We start from the raw sequence: 23,445 nt of genomic DNA on the forward strand, positions 1-23,445 counted from the left end.
CAGCCCATCTCACCAGACACATTATCCCTTTCTCCAGCATCTCCACTTCTGTGCTTCTCACAGAAATTGTAGGAATTGGTGTATGCTGGGACTAAACTCTCTCACTCACTTGCTGCAAGCCCACAGATATCAACAAAAAAACGGCAGGCCCCAAAACCAACAAAGCCTGTAGTCCCTGCTCCTGCAAGAGCTCTTCGAACACTGCCACAATGCCAAGGCCCAAACCCTCTATCTGCTGAAGGTGAACCAAAAACAACTGATAGCAGCTCTCAGTGATGCAGCAACCCAGTGTACCTGTAGCTTTCTCTATTTCAGTTTTATCACGTGATAGAAAGTCTAAGGCCATCTCAAGCCGAAGGGCAAACTCATCTAATCTGCGGCCTATTATGCATCAAACTACAATTGATGTAAAGACACGAAGCACAGCCATCAAGTTAGCACTTTTAAACATTTGCTCACTAAAAAAATGTATCATTTCTAATCAATGACTTTATAACCACAAACAATCTGGATTTTATGTTTCTAAACGAAACATGGCTTGAAGACAGCTGCAGTGCAACAATCCTAAATGAAGCTCCCCCTCCTAACTTCACTTACATGAGTGTTTGCAGGACTGTTAGGAGAGGTGGGGGTGTAGCTGCTCTATTTAAAGATGTCTATCAATGCAAGCAAGTGTCATATGGTCAGTACTTGTCTTTTGAATATCTAGGGATTGTGGTGAAAGGTGCTCCACGCATTCTGTTTATTATTATTTACAGGCCTCCAAAATACTCTCCAGCCTTTGTTGAAGAGGTCACAGAAATGTTATTAATAATTTCCTCAGAGTTTGACTGTTTTGCTATTGCTAGGGATTTTGATATTCACATAGATAATGCAGAAAACAAAACTACAAAAGAAATGATAATGGTTCTAAACATTTTTGACTTGATTCAGCATGTGCATGGACCCACACACAAAGGTGGACACACTCTGGATCTAATCATCAGTAGGGGTCTAAACATTTCATCCGTTGTTATTAAGGACATAGCACTATCTGATCACTTATGTATTTTCTTTGATATTTTGATGTCTGCTACACCTGAATCTAGATCGGTCTCTGTCAGGAGATGCATTAACGAGAACACAAGTGTACTATTTATGGAGGCTATATCTTTAACACCAAGAATTTCTGCAGACTCTGTTGATATTCTCCTTGATTCCTTTAACTCAAAAGTTAAGAGTGTTATTGATGATATTTCTCCAATAATAGTCAGTAAGAAAACAAACAGACAGAAATCAGTTTGGAGAAGATCAACAGCAGTTCAAACTATGAAAAGACAAAGCAGAAAAGCAGAGCGGATGTGGAGGAAGACGAAACTTGAAATTCACTATAGCATCTATAAAGACATCCTTCATGCTTTTAATGTGAAACTAGCCACAGCTAGACAGAACTTCTTCTCAAACCTTATAAACAGTAACTTAAATAACACTCGTACTCTTTTTGCCACTGTTGAGAGACTGACAAACCCCCCAAGTCAGATTTCCAGTGAAATGCTATCAGACAGCAAATGCAATGAGTTTGCATCCTTCTTTTCTGAGAATATCATCAATATCAGGAAGGCGATTAGCACATCCTCAAGTAATGCAGAGGTCAGACAGATTCGGCCAAAATATCAAAAAGATGCTATGTCTATTTTTGAAGCAATTGATAGCAAAATTCTGCAAGACATAGAGCAGCACCTAAAACTGCTACCTTGACACACTTCTCACTTCTTTTTTCAAAAATGTGCTTAACTGCTTAGAAGCAGATCTTTTAGAAGTGGTGAACGCCTCACTTCTTTCTGGGACATTTCCAAACTCCCTAAAAACTGCAGTTGTAAAGCCCCTCCTGAAAAAGAGCAATCTTGATAACACCATTTTCAGACATTTTAGACCAATATCCAATCTTCCTTTTATAGGCAAAATTATAGAAAAGGTTGTTTTTAATCAGCTGAACAAATACTTAAACAAATGGATACCTGGACAATTTTCAATCTGGTTTCCGACCACATCACAGCACAGAGACAGCACTCATTAAGATAAGAATGATATTCGCTTAAATTGTGACTCTGGCAAAATATCGGTGCTGGTATTGATAGATCTCAGTGCTGCGTTTGACACTGTCGATCATAACATACTACTAGAGAGACTGGAAAACTGGGTCGGGCTTTCTGGGATGGTACTCAAATGGTTCAGGTCATGGGGACCTGCGGGAACCTGGGGGTAGGACAGACGAGGCGAGAGAAAAGGAGATGGAAGGAGGAGCGACAGGGACGAGAGAGGGGAGAGAGGAAAAACAAAAAAAAAATTTCCTGCTCCCTTTCCTGTTCCCTGCTCCTCCCCATTCTGGCGAACGGCGCCGACTCCACCGCTCCCTCACAGACGGCAGCCGCCCCTCCATATCGTGGGCGGCCGGCAGCGAGCTCGCCCGTCCCCGGCAACTCGCTCCAGCCCACCGCCTCGAGCATCCATGGCGGCACATACCTCGCCAGCTCGAGGGCACCACGGATTCACCACAGCGGCGAGGGATCTTCAGCAGCGCGTCCCTCCTTCTCCCGGGCTTCGGCACCACTGTAACGATAAACTTCCTAATCATCGGGAAGAAGGAGGCGGGAACCGGCGCACAATTAAAATGAAACTTTAATATTCAAAATAAACACAAAACAGCGCACCAGCCCCTCACGGACGACTGGTGCGCATAAATAAAAACCAAAACATAAAATATGGCCCAGGCCTGGTCCTCTCTCGTCCTTCACGGTCGTCACTCCAGTTTTATATCCCTCCATCTCCTACGTGGGACTCGAGACCGGTGGTGGGGCGCAGGTGTAGCTCATCTCCAATCACTACACCTGGCCTCACTCCTCGTTCCCACGCCTCTCGGCCCCGCCCCACTCGCCACACACATCAAGTAAACAACATGTGATGTTGTCATCATACTGCACTTTCCACATGTACAGCTTAAAAAAAAAGACAACATAAAGTGGAACTTGTTCATTTTTCAAAAACGCTAAGCAAATATATACAGTTTCAGTACATACCACATAGAGACGTCGTTGCTGATGCTGCTCTTGTTAAATTTCAGCCTCTGTATCTGATTCTGGATCATAAATATACGCTGAATCTGACTGTTAGCCATGGTTTGTTTTGGATGTTTTGTTCCTCACGGTAATGTCACAGCTTCCAAACGCTCTCAACATAAAAGCTTACTCGCGTTTTCTTTAGCTCCGCCCATACGTCACACCTCCAGGCACTCGTGTTTTTCCGGGAAAAATCGGTACAGACTATCTTTCTCTTATGAATATAATAAAACTAAAGACTTTTTGGAGTTATGAAGGATACAGTACTACTCTATAGGTACTCAAGATTAACAGGATATTGAGTGTAAACGAGCATTTCACCCCCCATTTAAATAAGTAATTTTTAAATTATTTTAAAAGTTTTAAAATTGCTTGTTTTATTCTTATTATTTTTCTTCATTATTATTTTACTTTCTTTTATGTAAAGCACTTTGAATTACCATTGTGTACGAAATGTGCTATATAAATAAACTTGCCTTGCCTTGCCTTAGTGGTCCAGTGGATTTCTTCTTAGAAATTAAGTAATAGTATTTCAATGGTATTTCCTACATTTGGTAAAAAGAAAAAATAATAACTACCATGACTAACATGAGTTGGTCACCATAATTTTGCCAAGGAAGACATTTTCCTGGAGCAACATCTTTTGATGATCCTGGATCAACATTATTGTCCAAAAATATAGACTTAACCCAATCCTGACCCCTATACATAACCCTACCCATAATTTATTCCTAAAATCACTGGTAAATAATAACTAATTAACAAGGGTGTAGAAGCCCCTAACCCTGATTGTAAGCCCAAAACAAATATTTCCTGAAAAGTTATATCTCAGTTCTGATTGGTTGCTTGGAATGTTGTTCCAGGATCAACAATGATGTTGATCCAGGAACATGTTGTACTTTGATGAAATCATGCTCACCAACATAAGTTAGTATCACTTCTCTTTTTAGGACTCTTAAATAAAGCCTCAGTTTTTCTCTAATGTTGTTGCATAGTTTTGCATAATGTTTAAAAAAGCATTAAAGTTAAGTTGGAAAAATGGTTTTAACCAATAGTTTAACTTACCCGATCCCCTTGTTTATTGATTCAGATCAGAGCTAATCTTTAGTCAGTTACATCATTTTATAAACTGGTAAATCACATAACAGTACCATCTGATGTGAAACATGAAAATTTAGCATAAAAGATGGCTAAAAGACCTCATCTTAATTTTATATTTATGATATTTTCTACTGCTTTTATGCCATTCTCTTTTTCCATACATTTTTTCAAAACTTCTTACCCCAAAAGGGTCATCTTACCCCTGTACTCCTTTGATAATTTTACATTTTGTGCTATGATAACTGAATTTGTGCTCACCCTCAAAACATCCTAGGTGTATGTATCTTTCTTCTTTCAGCCGAATCCAGTTAGAGTTATGTCAAAAAATATTACTGACCTCTCCAAGCCTTTCATTGAGGGTAAGCGGGTGTTCAAAACAGTTCAAAAGACATGAAATAAAGTGTGTGCATCCGTAATAAAATGTCCCGCACACTGCTCCGGGGGTTGAATGAATGGCTTCTGTAGCGAATCCATGTATTTTGTAAGATAAATATCCATATTTCAAAAATAATAAACAAATTTTCTCACTTCCACTGACTGTCATACGCAGAAGTCATTCCGGACAGATGATATAATATGTTGACATTGCGTGATTAGTTATGAACACAGAGACAAAAAGAAATAACGAATTACAAGCACAAAACTAGGATTTGTAAAAAGGAATGTCGGAGGGTTTCTATATAAGCCTATAAGGTTTTTATAGGCTTATTCTAAGATTGGTTTTCCTCTGCTAGAGTAAGGAAACATTGTTTCCTTTGCTCCTGCATTTCTCAGAGGTGCGCGCACATTATTTGTCTGAATGTGTTCCACAGTCAGTAAAAGTGAAAAAAGTATTTATTACGTTTGAAATATGGATATTTATCTTACAAAAATGCATGGATTCACTACAGGAAGCTGTTATTTACACCCCGGAGCTGTGTGGCGGATGTTTTATTAAGGATGCACACACTTCACATCTTCTGAGCTGTTGATAACCTATACCTACAGTATCGCATCAGACAGTGCACTATAGACCCCCTGAGGAACAGTTCCACTCATTCTCCACTATAGGAGAGGAATAATTGTATAAACTTGTTAAATCATCTAAACCAACAACATGTATGTTAGACCCTATACCATCTAAGTTCCTAAAAGAGGTGCTTCCAGAAGCCATAGATCCTCTTCTGACTATTATTAATTCCTCATTGTCATTAGGATATGTCCCCAAAACCTTCAAACTGGCTGTTATTAAACCGCTCATCAAAAAACCACAACTTGACCCCAAAGAACTAGTTAATTATAGACCAACCTTAAATCTCCCTTTTCTGTCCAAGATACTAGAAAAGATGGTATCTCTCTATTAGTTTTATTGGATCTTAGTTCTGCGTTTGACACAATTGACCAAAACATTATTTTGCATAGACTTGAACACTTTGTAGGCATTAATGGAAGTGCATTAGCATGGTTTAAATCGTACTTATATGACCACCATGAGTTCGTAGCAGTGAATGAAGATGTATCATATCGATCACAAGTGCAGTATGAAGTACCTCAAGGCTCAGTACTAGGGCCGCTACTCTTAATGCTTTATATGTTACCCTTTGGAGATATCATCTGGAAACAGGGTGTTAGCTTTCACTGTTATTCTGATGATACTCAGCTCTATATTTCTTTGTGGCCTGGTGAAAAACACCAATTTGAAAAACTAATGGAATCCATTGTCGATATAAAAAACTGGATGAAGAGTAATTTCTTACTGCTAAATTACTCCACATTTTTTTTCTTACTCCACATCAGCTGTGTTCTCAAAACTCAGGCAATTTGATAATACCTAGAATATCAAAATCAACTGTGGGCGGCGAATCCTTTTCCTATTTGGCGCCTAAACACTGGAATAACCTACCTAAAATTTTTCAGGAGGCAGACACACTCTTGCAGTTTAAATGTACATTAAAGACCCATCTTTTTAACCTGCCATACACATAACATACTAATATGCTTTTAAAATCCAAATCCGTTAAAGGATTTTTAGGCTGCATTAATTAGGTAAACCGGAACCGTAAACACTTCCCATAACACCCGATGTACTTGCTTCATCATTAGAAGAATGGCATCTACGCTAATATTAGTCTGTTTCTCTCTTACTCTGAGGTCACCGTAGCCACCAGATCCAGTCTGTGTCCAGACCAGAGGGTCACTGCAGCCGCCCGGCCAGATGGTGAGACCAGATGGTGGATCAGCACCTAGAAAGGACCTCTACATCCCTGAAAGACAGCAGAGACCAGGACAACTAGAGCCCCAGATACAGATCCCCTGTAAAGACCTTGTCTCAGAGGAGCACCAGGACAAGACCACAGGAAACAGATGATTCTTCTGCACAATCTGACTTTGCTGCAGTCTGGAATTGAACTACTGGTTTCGTCTGGTCAGAGGAGAACTGGCCCCCCAACTGAGCCTGGTTTCTCCCAAGGTTTTTTTTCTCCATTCTGTCACCGATGGAGTTTCGGTTCCTTGCCGCTGTCGCCTCTGGCTTGCTTAGTTGGGGTCACTTCATCTACAGCGATATCGTTGACTTGATTGCAAATAAATGCACAGACACTATTTAAACTGAACAGAGATGACATCACTGAATTCAATGATGAATTGCCTTTAACTATCATTTAGCATTATTGACACACTGTTTCCCTAATGAATGTTGTTCAGTTGCTTTGACGCAATCTATTTTGTTTAAAGCGCTATATAAATAAAGGTGACTTGACTTGACTTGACTATATGAAGTTACCCCCATTGAGGGGAGGGGCCAGGACAATTTTTAATATAACTCCGACTGGATTCGTCTGAAATAAGAAATTCACATACACCTATGCTCTGAGGGTGAGTAATTTTCATTTTTGGGTGAACAAATGCTCTTTGTTTTAAGAAGGGAATCTTGACAAATCTTCCTCTATATTTTCCCCATTTCATAAAATGTTCAGTATGTTAGGTGTTCTAAATTTATTTTAAAATATTCTCTGTGTTAAGAAAAGTTCTAGAAGTAGAACAATATGAACTAAAATTCCTGGAATAGATTAGATCTTGGAATCCCAGATCCCTGCAATCAGGTGAGGACCTTGAAGAAAAAAACCTCCTTGCTATATCAGATAGAAATTGAGCTGTCTGGGAAGAGTGCGTCACACTGTCCTCAGATGTAGACATCTCAGTTTTTCTCCTCTGTGGCGTGCCATAAAGGAATTGAAGCATGGATTTCTGCTGATTTCATCTCGAGTGTGTCATCATTTCCCCTTCATGCTTTTAATTTCCATGTCCAGCTCCACACCCTTGTTTCTTTCAAACCCACACTTTTTCTCAGGGGTCTTAGGCAAGAAAGAATGAAATCTACCATATGGGGATTCTTCCGTATAGGTCACTGTGTATTCGGTTTTTTCTCACTGTTTATCCATTGAGATATATAATGTGTCAGACTGTGAGCTGTACACTTTTATTATTATTATTTTTTTCCGAATGTATCATCCTGGTGGTATCACTAGTCAAAAGAAGCACCTACTCATTAATGCCATTTCACACATTTTAGTATAAAAAGTAAAATATTTGTTATAACACAAGAATGGGAACTAAGCCTATTATATAACCAAAAAATGTGAAATACATAAAAACTTTCTTCATCCTTTGTCTAGATTAAAGGAGAAGTTCAACCAAAAATGTTAATTCTGCCGTCATTTACTTACTCTCCTGTCATTCCGAACTCATATGACTTTCTTATGAGGAGCACAAAATAAGATATTTGGGCTGTTTTGCATCCATTTTTGTTCATACAGTAAAAGTCAATAGGGTCCATATGTTTGTGGCTTCAAAAAGGACGTAAATTTAGTATACAATAATCTGAATTTTAATCTTTAATCTTTAACATCTCAATGGGCGCTTTTTAGAACTAAATGCCAGTTGCTTAGCTGGAGCAGGACCTCTCAAAATCTATAATTTGGAGAAGAAGAAAAAAAGAAAGAGATTTTGGACAAAATCTAGTAAAAAAAAAAAAAAGATGTCTATTTCACATGTTTAATACAGAAAGGATTAAGAAATAATGTAAACTCCTGATGGATATCACAGAGATTAGAGGCATTGAGGCAAACAGTGATGTAAGGCATGTTGCTCATGACACATGTAAACCTGCTCATACTATACACATTACTCATTACTCTCCTTATGGCTACTCTCCTTTTTTTTCCATTGCTCTCCTAAAAGCACTTTCACTGGTTTTCTTTCCTGTGAGACATATTGGATACTCTCCCTGGCATGGTTTCCTCACAGTCAGTGTTGCCAAGTCATGCGGTTTTTCCTGTGGAATTGGGCTACTCTAAAACGGTTGTCGTGGGATGTTTTTCATGTCTGCGGGTTGAAGAGACCAGTAACTTGATATTTAATCCTGGAATGCAACTTTCACCAGGGGAACCCCACTAAAAAAAAAATATTTTATGATTTTACTGTCCGGAACGTGGTTATTACTGGGGGATTGCCTGTGAAAAGTGATAGGGTTAGTTTTGGGCTAACTGCTCAAAGTGTATGTGACTATTTATGTGAGCAGTTGGCATGACTTGCACTCCAACTTGATGTCACCAATAAAGTCTTTTGTAGTCAATGTGGGAAGCATAGACTGTAAAAAAAAGATGATCTCCACTTCCTCCCACTATAGAAAAGTAAAGCAAAACCATCTCAGTATGGCCGCTGGCAGAGTCTGTGTAGTAGAGATTCGTCTGGAGCCAGAGTCAGTGCAGTAGTGTCGTTAGATGGAGCCGCGGTATCAAACTCCACAAACCCAATCAGCCATAACGACACGCCCCATTTTTAAAGCATCAAATTGCTAGCTAAAATCAACTACCTTAATTGAAAGCATCTTTGGAAAATTGTATTGGAAGTGTAATTGTTTTATTTTTTTATTTATAGCGTCAAGTCCAGTTCGTTTACATTAAAAACCTGTGGTTTATGACCTGTACTGCATCCGGCCACCAGGGGGGCGATCAAAGAACCCGCAGCTTCACATTTCAGTAAGTGTGATGTACATGAGGTGGGAAGCAAACCAGATGTGGGCAGCTTCCGTGGAAGGAAAAGTGGTCAGCTTGAACCTATTATGCTTTACACCACAACATGCCACAGTTTATACGCATTTAACCCTAAAACCTTTGTCTTTGGGTGTCTTTAGAAGTCTGTATTGGCTTCAGTGGATTACGTAGGTTTGTGGTGTTTATTCCAACATGACATGAGACTATCGCTAGAGGTATTTTATAATACCCAGTGCACTATTATTACTATTACTCATGCTTAGGACTGAGGATGTGAACAAACCCCTAACCCTATATTAACTTTGGAGTGTAACTCGTCCCACGTGTTTGCTACGCACATGAATGATACACTGAAAAAAAAAAGACTTAAAACAAAACAAAAAAACACTTATTTGTTAACACAAAATGTATTATTATTATTATTATTTCTAAAATTATACTGCTTGTAATATAAAACCTTCAAGTTTTGTTTCATATTAATCAACAATATTTAAGTTAAATGGTTATTTATTACAAAAACCATACGCTAATTAATATATTTTCTTTAGACATAAGCCAAAATGTTATTTTATTTATTTTTGTCCCATTTTAACAGAAAACTTTGTAGAACATCACTGTTGGCATTAATCAATAACAGCCAGATCATATGTCTTTTTGATAGTATTTTTAAACTCATTAAACACATTTTTCTGTTGCATATCCTTACAACATTTCAGATGAATATTAATTAAAAATGTTATGTGTTCACTACCTGTCTAGTGATGTGTGTTCATGCTGAAATATGAAAAAAAAAGAAAAAAAAAAAGGGTTGTCTCTTCAAATCTTATATTCCATGTCATTATATTTAGCTGGCTCGTGCGTTAAATGTTTCATGCTCCAGAAATGTGATGTAATTTCCAGTAAGGGAGCATAGTTTATCTAGTATCACTTTAGTTTAGTTTAGCATAGTATCACTGCCCCTGTCATGATCCCAGTCTGTGTTCTTCCGTCTAGTGTTCAAAGGACTGTTTATGTTGAAAGTGTTTCTCTGCCCCAGTGTTTCTGTATTCACTTCCTTTGTTTATTTTCTGTTTCCTGTTCTACCTGTTGTCATGGTGATTCTTTGGTTCCAAACCTTGTAAATCTTGTTAGCCCTCTGTATATACCACACTGTTTGCCTTGTTCATTGTCAGTCTTAGTTCCAGTGTTCCTGGTGTTCATGCTGTATGTTTTCCGGCCCAATGGGCTATAATCACATGATATAATCTGATATAATCACATCATTTAGAAGCAGCTGACTAGCCGAATACTTGGCTAGTGTTTGGTGTAGCAATGGGAGCGCGCTTCAGATACCCTCCACATCCCCAGCTCCACCTGCATAGATCTGCTATGGTGTAATGTCGTGTATGTTATATATGGGGGTTCAGTTCTGATGAGTTTGCTGGCCAGTCAAGCACACCTACACCATGGTCATTTAACCAACTTTCAGTGCTTTTGGCAGTGTGGGCAGGTGCCAAATCCTGCTGGAAAATGAAATCACCATCTTCAAGAAGCTGGGTAGCAGAAGGAAGCATGAAGTGCTCCAAAATTTCTTGGTAAACGAGTGCAGTGACTTTGGTTTTTAAAAAACACAATGGACAAACAACAGCAGATGACATTGCATCCCAAATCATGCGACAACTGTAGCCAAATTACTTGAAACGTCTGTATGCCTTGACTCCAGCCTCAGTCCATTCCTTGTGAGGTTCACTCAAATTCTTGAATCCAGTTTGCTTGACAGTCCTCATAAGACTGTGGTTCTCTCGGTTGGTTGTGCATCTTTTTCTTCCAGACTTTTTCCTTCCACTCAACTTTCTGTTAACATGCTTGGATACAGCACTCTGTGAACAGCCAGCTTCTTTGTCAATGAATGTTTGTGGCTTATCCTCCTTGTGAAGGATGTCAATGATTGTCAGAGACCATTTTGAAGGCTCAGGAAACCTTTGCAGGTGTTTTGAGTTGATTAGCTGATCAATGTGACCATATTCTAATTTGTTGAGATAGTGAATTGGTGGGTTTTTGTTAAATGTGAGCCAAAATCATCACAATCAAAATAATCAAAGACTTAAACTACTTCAGTCTGTGTGCAATTAATTTATTTAATACATGAGTTTCACAATTTAAGTTGAATTACTGAAATAAATGAACTTTTCCTCGAGATACTAATTTATTGAGAAGAACCTGTATGTTATATGTGCAGCAGCAGTATTTCCTACGTGCTCACAGCAGCATGATCTCTGGTACGTCTATCCACTTCAGTTACTATATACGACAATAAATGACACTTTCTTGACTGAAGGGGGTTCCAAAATTGCAAATATAAACAAAACCACATAGAGTTTCTTCAATGTTCTTCAATAATTTTCTGTTATGTACTAAAATAGCTAGTAAAAAGCAGGGAAGTTAGCCAAGATTGAGGTTTTTGTGGTAGATGAAAACACACGTGAAAAAAACATCCCACAGACTTACATTTAGATCATATTATTTATATCAAGAGACCAAATATAAAGAGACTTGCTATTGGGCAACCACCTAGTCATTCCCTAGCCACTGCAGAATAACATCCTGGAAACAAAGAACAACACCCTAGCATTGTGGAGGCGAATACATCATTTATACTTACAGAAAATGTAAAACTTTTACTTTATATAAAGCGCATGGGTGTAAATCTGGTAGTCCAGCCAAAATATCCTCTTAGACAATGAGCAATGACCAATGTGTCAGACTACAGTGTAAATGAGCAGCCAGCACACTATAACAGCTACAACTCTGCTCACTAGTCTGGAGCCCAGACACTTGTTATGACGTACAAGTCAAGAAAGAGTTTAAAACAATGACATCATGGCTTCCCAAACTAATAAATGAAGGGTGAACCACAATAACACACAATGAGTTTCACTCACATGTTGTTTTTAAATAGATTTGTTTAAGGGAAATTGAAACAAATTCCCCATCATTCTGATTCTTGCAATGAATAAATGACTGAATAAATAAATAATTGGCCTAAAGCTCACATTAGGACTAAGATGGTCTCCGTATCTAAGTGTGAAGCATGTAAAGCATGCAGTGATGTCTGATTTCGTAATATGTCTGAAATCAGCATATTTACCCTAAGGCATGTGTCATAGAAGAAAGTCACCAGAGAGAAGGAAAGAGTGGGAGGAGGGTGAAGATGTGTGTGAGATGCAGACGTGTTTCCCAGAGTCTGAGGCTAATGCAAGTGATTTCAACAGAGCATCTCGCAAGACGGACTTCCTTCATCATGTTCTAGATGCTCTGAGTTCCTTATTTCTCTTTACAAAGAGACAGCATTCTGTTGTTTCTCTCATACAATTCACTTTTGCGTCATGATCTTGTGTGAACTTGTGTGACCTCATGTGCCAGCGTCAATCATGATATATATATATATGTGTGTGTGTGTGTGTGTGTGTGTGTGAGTTGGAGAGTAACTAGTTACTTTAATTTAATTACAAAATAAATGTAACTGTAATCTGTTAAATTAATATAGTCATGAAAATGTTAATGATTACAAAGAAGGGTCACATCTGAATATATTTTTATTGATTTCTTTCCAAAATGGCATTGATTGCTCTAAAATATGAGACACTAATCTTTAGGACACAGAAAAAAAATGTTTTATTTCCTTTTTGGGTTTGTGTATATGCTTTATTTATTAAATTAACAGTGTTTTCGAGGCATTGTAAGATGCCAGTGTTTCGTGTCATAGCTTTGCAAAGATTTGATATCAAAAACAGTATCATAACTATTAAATTACAGTATATCTTATAATGATTTTAAATCTGTACTGTCTCCATAAAAAGCAACAAAAAGAGGTGCCATAGTCTGAATTTGTGGTGGATGTGCTTTAAAGTAAAATTATTATAATCTTTATAATAATGATTGACACATCTATCTCTCTATGAATACATACATTACTTTAATGATGTAATTCAAGACTTAAGATTCAAGATTTGGATTCAACACATATATGGTTTTATAGAGAGTATAATGCACAGGACAGTATACTGTAGACTTAATAAATATTAAGATGAGCAGGAATGGAGAAGAGAAGAATGTGCAAACAGGGTACAGGGTAGTTATATAGCAGCAATAGAGGAAAAAAGTAATACAAAATGACCGAAATTGCTGTGTGCAAGTGACGATGTCAATATATTCAATTTCTTACTGATTATTAAGTGAAGTCATGTAACTGAAATAGTTACACTACTGTTTTATTTTTTAAATAGGGTCATTTGTAGTCTGCAACCTTCCCCACATTATATATATACTGTGTGTGTGTGTGTGTGTGTGTGTGTGTGTGTGTGCGTGCGCATATGCGTGTGTGTGTGTATGTGTGTGTGTGACCCTGAAGCACAAAAGCAGTCTTAAGTCACTGGGGTATATTGTTAGCAATACCCCAAAATTTAGTTTTTTCTTTTATGCCAAAATGTATTAGGATATTAAGCAAAGGTCATTTCCCACGAATATATTTTGTACATTTTCTACTGTAAATATATCAAAACTTAATTTCGAAAAATTGGTTTTGTGGTTCAGGGTCACACACACACACACACAAACATTGTTACGCTAATAAGAGGATAACCTTTCACCTTTCAGATTGTGATCAGTGATTATGCTAGACTGGTTTAATCCGGAGAAGTCAATGGTCATTGAGAGGTCAAGTCACGCCAGACGTCAGAGGCTCAGAATTACCCAATACAAGAAAATATTTTGTATGTAAAATACTGTATTTTGCATCTGAAATACTGCCCATATGTATGTAGATAGATTGATTATTATTATTATTATTATTATTATTATTAAGATAATAAGGGGTTTACCTTTCAGAATGTTATCAGTGATTGATTATGCTAGACATAAAAAGGCAAAAACAGTGGGATTTTTTTTTTTTTTTTTTTGAGATTTAATTTTTTAATAACAAACTTTATATAAAGATGATTCTCAACTATGTTATGAAAGATATAAAAAAAAAATAAAAAAAAACGTGTGTAAAATGTATGAAGATTAAATGAGTTTTTCCATTATGTACAATGTATCAAATTTGCATATGAATATGTTTTTGGGACAACATAAAATGAACAAATATCACAATAATGAGAGTAATAATCAGCAGGAGTTTAATGATGCTATTTAATATTTAATTTAGCCTAAATATTATATATAATTTGAATATAATTTAATTTATAAATATCTGAAGCCCCATAACATTTCCCTGATATGTTGATTTATGACAAACAATTGGACAATTAGTCAGATTTAAATGATAATTACAAAATATTATCATGTTTCCATTAGGGTGTTACATCTGATCTCTAAATGAATGTCAGCTATTTTTAAAGAGCAAGGAGAGGGAAACATCCAGTCATTTGGTCTCTCTGGAAAGCACTGGATGTGCTCTGTACAGGACGTTCAGCGTCACAACGGTGAAAGCGCTCAAATAAAAGGTGCACAACAGAACAGAGCACAAATCTCCACAGAGGTGTTAATACACTGAAACCAGTAGTCATTGAGAGGTCAAGGCGCGCCAAACGTCAGAGGCTCAGCTTTACCCAATTCTGTTTCTGCAATACTGTCATTAATTCGCAATATTACTCATATTGTAGTCTGCCAGCGTTCAAAATGACAAAATATCAATTAACGACCTAAGCAATGAGGGCATGATGACTAAGTCGGCGCAAAAAGTCATATGCAGAATACAAATGGGCGGAGCTCAGACGCGAATAAAAGCAGGTCGGTTGATCCAGAGAGAGCACACTGTCCTGACAGCACTGTCTCTCCTGTCAGCTTCTCTCTGAACCCTGAAGTCAGCGTTTCAAAGGCACTTTGTCTTTGGAGGCACCTTGTTTGTGTACAGCCACGCGTTTGTTTGTTTGAGTCCTCGTGCAGAAGATGAGCCGCTCGCGCTGTGTCGCTCTGCTGCTCGTGCTCGTGCTCTGCGGAGCCGCGCAGTTCGCCGAAGCCTGCAGCTGCTCTCCTGAACATCCTCAGCAGGCGTATTGCAATGCGGATGTCGGTGAGATTACATGCTTTTAACTATTTCAGATTCATAACCATATCTGTATTATATCAATACAGTGTTCATATGGTGTGTGTGTGTGTGTGTGTGTGTGTACCTTCTATGATAGACAGCACCTGACAGCTTAATTTATAAAAAAAAAAAATATGGTCAACTTTTAAGGGATGTTTTAATTTTAAATATGTTATTCTGCTTTCAATATGCCTATTTAATTCAAAATGCCAAAGGAAAGATGTTTCGCATTTATGCAAATTTCCATTAGATCCACAGATGTAGGTTATAATAACTCTGGGTTCAGAATATTAAGTGTTTATGTGCTGTGCTGTTATTAATATAATAGGGGACAACATGGTCTGGTGGGTTTTTCAGCCTGAAAACATTGAATAATTTAAGCTTTGGTTTTTCTTGATAGTTTAATTTTATTTGATCACTTTATTTTACTGAGTCCTTGTGACTCATTACATATACTTAACAGTTAATTATCCATAGTTACAAGAAACTAAACCAAACCTTATTTTAATTAACTATATAAAATCACAATATAGTTCCTTTTTTTCTTGTGTTAATGTTCCATATAATCTAATGAATTGAATACCACATAAAGAATAACAAGTACTGTATCTCATCTGATTATTTTCTCTCTTTCTTTGGAGCTTCATGGAAAAAAAAAAGAGTAAAGGATACGATTATTCATAAGAAATGACTGATGACTCTTACATTAATATCTGACTTGAAAAACTAACATTTATTTATTTTTTTAATAAAAAGGTGGTTCTGACATTAAACTCTAAATGGATGAGTCACATCAAAAGTCATTATGAAGCAATATAACACACCTATTCATGTAACAATATCAAGGTGTGATATACTTGGCAACAATAAATTACAACACCCCTTAATAATAGCAAGTTCTGCTAATTCTACACACACACACGCACGCACACATGCACGCACACACACACACTCTTTCTATTTGCATGAATTTATTTATATTGATCACTCTAACATGCAAATAACAAATCAGATAGCTGTGCAAGTATGTACCACTATCTACTTGGAAGTCTAATAATGTTGAAGTGATGGGCCTAGCTTTATCTTTATTGCATCACTGTGTGTAACCTTCCTCTGATCTGGCTGTGATGCTTTGACCTTCAGTGTCCCTTCAGTACCCTGCCATTACATGACCTATGCATTTTCTATTGTTTGTGGCCCTCTGATTAAGATCTCTCTCAACAGGCTGATTACAAATTCAAGAATTGAGAAACTATTGCCACATTCTAGCAACATATTGTGGTTTGCCTTTAACGTTAGATAGATGGTCATTACATGACTTGGGTTCCTGGAGTCAGTCACAGTCGTGATGTACCCGAATTACCGGCACACCCACCTATGCGTTTAGTGACTTGCTGAAAACAACATCTGGTGCGCACCACAGGAATTGCCAATCTTGTTATTGTGTGCGGCTCTGTGATGTTGGCTGTTTGAAACTCCCACATGACCCTGGCCTGATGGTTTCGAGATTCAGGCTATAGTCAAGTCATATTTATTTAAGCAATATAGAAGACGATCAATGTCGCTCAATGTTGATTCAATTTAAGCTACGTTTAAATGTCAATGGTGTAGTCAAAAACGGAAAAGTTTTTCCCTTGCATTTTTTAAATGCTTCACGTATACACAACACCATTTTCAAAACGATTGGCGTTTACACATAAATGCTGTATTACGTATTCCAGGCCAGTAGATGGGGGCTGTCAAGGGAAGTGGTGATTATATGTTGTATATTGGTGAAGTAAATCCACACTTTGCTGAAGAAGCGTTAGCAAACTCTTGGCCAGCAACAACAGTACCACGTACTCCGCCATTGATGTGCATGTTTGTTCGCGCTTGCATTTAAAATCCACACGCGCATGACGTCACCATTTTCAAAGTTCCCTGATTTTCAATAACAGCATAAATGTTGTAAAGTTAATTCTTTAGGAAACAAGTTCAGTTCAGCTTTGAAGACAATGTTGTCATTATCAGCTCAAGTCTGCTCAGTGTTGATTCAGTTCAGGTTAATAACAGTGTCGAACACTTAATGACACCTTCATACAATGACTCTCAGAAAGAAGTTGTCAGTTGTTAATGATGTTGTTTTAACTCTTCCTCCAGTAGTTGTTTATAGCTGCGTGTCCAGCCTGATCTGTAGATTGTGTAAATGTCCCACGTGACCTACAGAACCCATAAATGAATGATGTGGAGGGCTTGGGTTTCCCCTCACATACCTAAAGCTGAAAACAGCACCCGTGTTGTGCATCTTCTGCCTCGGTGTGGAATGAATGTGTGGAAAAGAGAGGCTGTGATTAAACCAGCATTAACCCTGTGTGTGTTAGTGATGATAGAGGCATGCCTCATTTGAGGCTGGGATCCTGTGGGTGCATTCTGAGTGTGTGGCCAATAGGGCCTGAATATGCGGACGGTATGTATGGGCTCTCTGAAAACACACGAGGGGAAGTGTTTTATATGGGTATTTTATCTCTTGTTTTATCACACTACGGCTTAAAACTTCAGTAAGATTTTTCAATGTTTTCATAGTTATGCTCTCTACAGGAAGTGTGAGGGTGGAGATTAAAGCAGCAGGACAGCTAGAGTCATAATGCTGACTGGCTTCCCGAATATCAGGCTGAGAGCACATTCCTTGCACTGCCCTCCGCTAATCAAATACTCATGTGTCTCCATACACCCAGCACCTGTAGTACAGAACAGAATAACAGCAGCTAGATAAGACATCTTACTCCACACATGAAGGATAACACCCATTTACAGTGGTTAATGGTATAATGGTATTTTAATGGCTTTTTCTGTTCTATGCCTTTCCAGTCATCAGAGCCAAAGTGGTTGGACAGAAGGAGGTGGTCACTGGTAATGATGCCTACGGCAATCCAATCAAAATGATCCAATATGATGTCAAACAGATAAAGGTTAGTGGAGAATGTTCTTTTTGTTGCTATCCGCTAACTTTCATTTTATTTTCCTGGAGCCAAACACAAAATTAGTGCTGTGTTATTATGGAGTTATCATGATTACGACATGTATAGTGTTACTGTGACATTAAAACTCCAACAACTTTCAATCGTTTTCAAACAAAATTATGATAACAGGGGCAGATTATTGATTAATAACATCTTATTTTTGCACAGTTCCTTACACGATACAAGCGTATAACCTCAAAATACTTTTACCATAATGCATAAATTGGAAACGAATACATTTTGACCTTTACATCACATAACCAACTCCATATGTATGGCTCCTCTGACAAAGTAAACTTGCTCAAAAGCTCACCTGGTACTGCATTGCACTTACAATGCAAATCGCTTTTAACGCTACTCACAGGATATTTCACTTTGAAAGTGTCACAAAATGTGCAATAAGCAACCTTATATAATTTTGGCACAGGCACATCTTTCTAATAAGCCTGGCTTGCCAAAATTAATCTGTTGCTAATGTTATCAGAATGCTATATAAAAAATAGCTACATCAATTCTTTATACGTATGTTGTATATTTATATTATGAATTTACCTTATTATTTTCTTTGCAAAACATTGAAAAACAAAGACGGCATACCAAATATAATTTGTAATTATTGGCGCCATAAACTGTTCGTATGAATTGTATGTTTACAATATTAAACTAAAAGAGAAAGCCAAGACTGTAACTTGACTTCTTTATGCCATCTTCTTTCACTAGATGTACAAGGGTCCTGACGGAGATATTGATGCCATCTTAACGGGCCCCTTACCAGCTTTGTGCGGGGTCAGTCTGGAGAGCACTGGCAAAAAGGAATACCTGATTACTGGTAAGAGTGAATTAACATGTTGTGAAAAATAGTGTTCAAGCCAACAGCTTTTGCTTCTGTAAACTGCAGAAGCGATACCTTTATACCAACATCATTTCATTAATCTGCACAGGTAATATGGATTCAAATGGCACATTGCGTATAAATCTTTGCAACTACATTGAATCTTGGGAGTCTCTGAGTCTGACACAGAAAAAGAACTTGGGTCCACGCTACCAGATGGGCTGTGATTGCAAGGTATAGCTATCTATCTATCTATGTATCTATGTATCTATCTATCTATCTATCTATCTATCTATCTATCTATCTATCTATCTATCTATCTATCTATCTATATATCTAGCTATATATCTGTCTGTCTCTCTGTCTCTCTCTCTGTCTCTCTATCTGTCTGTCTGTCTATCTGTCTATCTGTCTGTCTGTCTGTCTGTCTGTCTGTCTGTCTGTCTGTCTGTCTGTCTATCTATCTATCTATCTATCTATCATCTATCTAGCTATATATCTGTCTGTCTTTCTGTCTGTATGTCTGTCTGTCTCTCTCTCTCTCTGTCTGTCTGTATATCTTTCTGAAGATCTGTCTGTCTGTCTGTCCATCTATCTGTCTGTCTGTCTGTCTATATCTCTGTCTGTCTGTCTGTCTGTCTGTCTGTCTGTCTATCTATCTATCTATCTATCTATCTATCTAGCTATATATCTGTCTGTCTTTCTGTCTGTATGTCTGTCTGTCTCTCTCTCTCTCTGTCTGTCTGTATATCTTTCTGAAGATCTGTCTGTCTGTCTGTCCATCTATCTGTCTGTCTGTCTATATCTCTGTCTGTCTCTCTCTCTGTCTGTCTGTCTGTCTGTCTGTCTGTCTGTCTGTCTGTCTGTCTGTCTGTCTGTCTGTCTATCTATCTATCTATCTATCTATCTATCTATCTATCTATCTATCTGTCTAGCTATATATCTAGCTATATATCTGTCTGTCTTTCTGTCTGTATGTCTGTCTGTCTCTCTCTCTCTCTGTCTGTCTGTATATCTTTCTGAAGATCTGTCTGTCTGTCTGTCCATCTATCTGTCTGTCTGTCTATATCTCTGTCTGTCTCTCTCTCTGTCTGTCTGTCTGTCTGTCTGTCTGTCTGTCTGTCTGTCTATCTATCTATCTATCTATCTATCTATCTATCTATCTGTCTATCTGTCGCTCTTCTGTCTTCTCGTTCTCACAGCTCTTCTCTTGTCTTTGTGCAGGTCGTCCAGTGTCCTATGATTCCTTGTTCCATTAATGGCCCTGCGGAGTGTCTTTGGACTGATTGGGTGATGGAGGGAACGGTTCAAGGTACACAGTTTCAGCATTACACCTGCATTAAGAGGAGTGACAGCAGCTGTGCCTGGTACCGTGGATACGCCCCACCTAAAAAAGAGTTCATGGATAATGAGGAACCTTAAACAAGTCCTCAGTTCGATCTCTCATTCAGAAAATCCCCCGCAACACAGCTTACGTGACCTTAAACTCACACCTTAATCCTGCAAATGCATTCCAGAGCCCGTGGAACCTGTCAAGAACGTGTTTGGGCCATTACAGAAATTCAAAGGGAAAAGATCTAATATGGGAATATTTTTGTATAAATAAATGAATAAAAAGAAAAAGAAAAATAATGAATCATATTTTGCATAGAAAAAAATAAAGTTAAAAAAATCCTAAAAATGCCAATGGTCGAGTTTTCATTATGGTATTACAAAACTGCATATTATCATTACTGTATTACAATATTTAGAACATGATAATTACAAACAAACTAATAAATTAAAACTTCCGGACATGCAACAATTTGCTAGAAATACAATGCAATATATAATGTGTGTGTGCTATTTTCCCAGGTATGAAGAATGCATACATTTGGTTGCATGTTAATATATGAAGTGAATCTTACCTCTAGTGTTGAAATGACAGGCAGAAAGGTTTTTAGCTATATTTTTTGCAATCCAATAAAGAGGAAATTGGTTACAACAGTGTTTTTCACTTCCTCAAACACAGATTGAGCAAATAGTTTTTCATATTTTACGCCGTCAAGTTTTTTGTTACCACATAATTCCCATACTTTGTTTGTATTATTTCATAGTTTTGACTTAACTATTATTCTAAAATGGAGAAAACAGTAATACTAAAGAACTGGTATGATAGTCAGAATTAGTAAGTGTGTCCAGATCTTTGCTTGGTAGTGTACACCAGAAAGTGAAATGTGTTCATGGCTGTCGAAGGAATGTAAATCATAAGTGCGATGTAAATTGTATAATGTAATGTGCATATAGCAGCATACATACATCTGAGAATAATATATGTATTTTTTAATAGATACAGGATTTTCTAATTTATATCCAAATTATACTGCTTTGAATGTGTTCAGAAATATATGCAGTTGTATGTGCTGTTGTTTATGTTTTTTCATGTTTTGTCATTTTATGACTTTTTATGCATTCTTCGTAGCAAACTGCATTTATTAAGAGTTATGTCTAGTAAAGCTTCATTGATACCCATTGTGATAACTGTTATGATATTCATGAATAAAGGAGCAGAAATGTCCAATGAACAATTCATATTTTTCAGTATCTGGTCATTAATATATGCAGCTCATGTACCCTGTCAAATGATGGTCCCCTCGTGAATGACCCTCTTAAAATATAAAGTCACATATATTTATGACATTATAAGGACATGTGTGCAAAAATTGAAAAACAATTTTTGCATAACTCTAAACTCAGTTCTGTGCATTGCACACATCTTTCGAAACTAACAGCTCTTTTGTTTCATTTGAGAAACACTTTAAATGTTACTCAGTTACTGATGACCTAAAGTCAACTTTATTTCTAAAGTACCTGTACTTTTTGCTAAATAGATTGTTTCACAGCAGCTTCACAATAGTTTCAATTTCAAATTCAATAGTGTCATTATATAGCTCAAATCAGTTCAGTGTTTAGTTCAGTTGCATTATTGTGTAAAATGTATCATTTGTTCATGCATACTCTATATACAGTGCATTACAGTATGTATGTGTGGAGTGCTGTGATAAAACTTCTGTGCTCCACTGCACTCTGAACAAGCCGAAGACACACAAAAGAGGTATTTTACATTTTTCACATCTGTGTGTAGTTTGGTGTGCATGTGGCTAATTATTTTATATTTGTGTGTTGAGTTTCTACGCAAAAATAGAAGAGTTAAAACAGTTTTGAAAGAAGTTTTTGCTTTTGCAAGATGTGTGACATTTTGCATATTGTGTGTTTGTTTTGAGGTTTTGTGTGTAGATATTTGAGAAATGGAGACATAGTTTCAAAAACTATGAAAGCCTTAAAAAAAAAAAAAACTGTAATGATGTGGTGTGACAGTGTTCATATCATCCTGAGAATCATACAAAAATAAATAAATAAACTAAATAAAAAGTTTTTGATTTACTTGTGTATTTTACTTTTTTAAATATCATTATTTTGGTTAGTACCGAAAAGGATTAGGGCCAAGCAATAATAACTAAACAATAAAACCATCTCAAGATTAATGTCATTTTAATGCAAGATTAAACTCGTTAAATTTGGAGAAAAAAAAATCGAAATAAAATGTGAAGAATAAACTCATTAAATTAAGAGAAAAAAGTTGTTAATAAAATGTTTAAATAAAATGTAATATAATAATTGTAAGAATAATAATTCTCAATATTTAATTGCTATTTTTTTCCCTCTAAATTTAAAGAGATTTTCTTGAAACAACAACTTTATTCTCATATTTAATTATTTAATTCTAAACATTTTATTTACATTTTTTTTTTTTTAACAAATTTAATCTTGCATTATAATGACTTTAATCTCGAGATGGTTTTATTTATTTATTTTATTATTGCTTGGCCCTAATCCTCTTCCATAGGTTGGAGCACAAGAAGCAAATGGAGAAAAAACATTTTTGAAAAATTATATTTTATTCTATGTCCTTTGAAGAGGACGCCATTACTAAGTTATTCAAAGTAAACAAATAAATAAACAGACATTAAAAGGCATGTATAGGCAAAAAAAAAAAAAAAAAAAAAAAAAACGTTTTATCTTTTTCATTCACCAATCAGTTTTAGGTCTCAGGCTGTTTTTAACCAAACTTTGTACAAAAGTTGATTCTCAACTATTTTATGCAAGATATAACATGATATGAACAGACTTAAATGATATACTATTTTACTTCATGCATAAAATGTGTAAAATGTCCATAAATTAGTATTCCCATTCTACAGTATACAATGTAGCTATACATCGCATCTAATTTGCATATTAAATATACATATAATGTCTTGTCGGGGCAAACCATTAT

At 36.8% G+C, this 23,445-nt stretch overlaps 1 protein-coding gene across 1 annotated transcript; it reads left to right on the forward strand.

The window, feature by feature from the left end:
- The first annotated feature begins 14,997 nt into the window (after positions 1-14,997).
- On the forward strand, positions 14,998-21,696 carry LOC113053130 (metalloproteinase inhibitor 2-like). The gene is made up of 5 exons (XM_026217897.1): positions 14,998-15,281; positions 18,144-18,244; positions 19,016-19,124; positions 19,237-19,361; positions 20,352-21,696. Exons 1-5 carry the CDS (start codon positions 15,158-15,160, stop codon positions 20,547-20,549), a joined length of 657 nt encoding a protein of 218 aa, XP_026073682.1. The 5' UTR covers positions 14,998-15,157; the 3' UTR covers positions 20,550-21,696.
- The last annotated feature ends 1,749 nt before the right edge of the window (positions 21,697-23,445 follow it).

This window comes from Carassius auratus, chromosome 3 (genome assembly GCF_003368295.1).
Source record: "Carassius auratus strain Wakin chromosome 3, ASM336829v1, whole genome shotgun sequence".
NCBI lineage: Eukaryota > Metazoa > Chordata > Actinopteri > Cypriniformes > Cyprinidae > Carassius > Carassius auratus.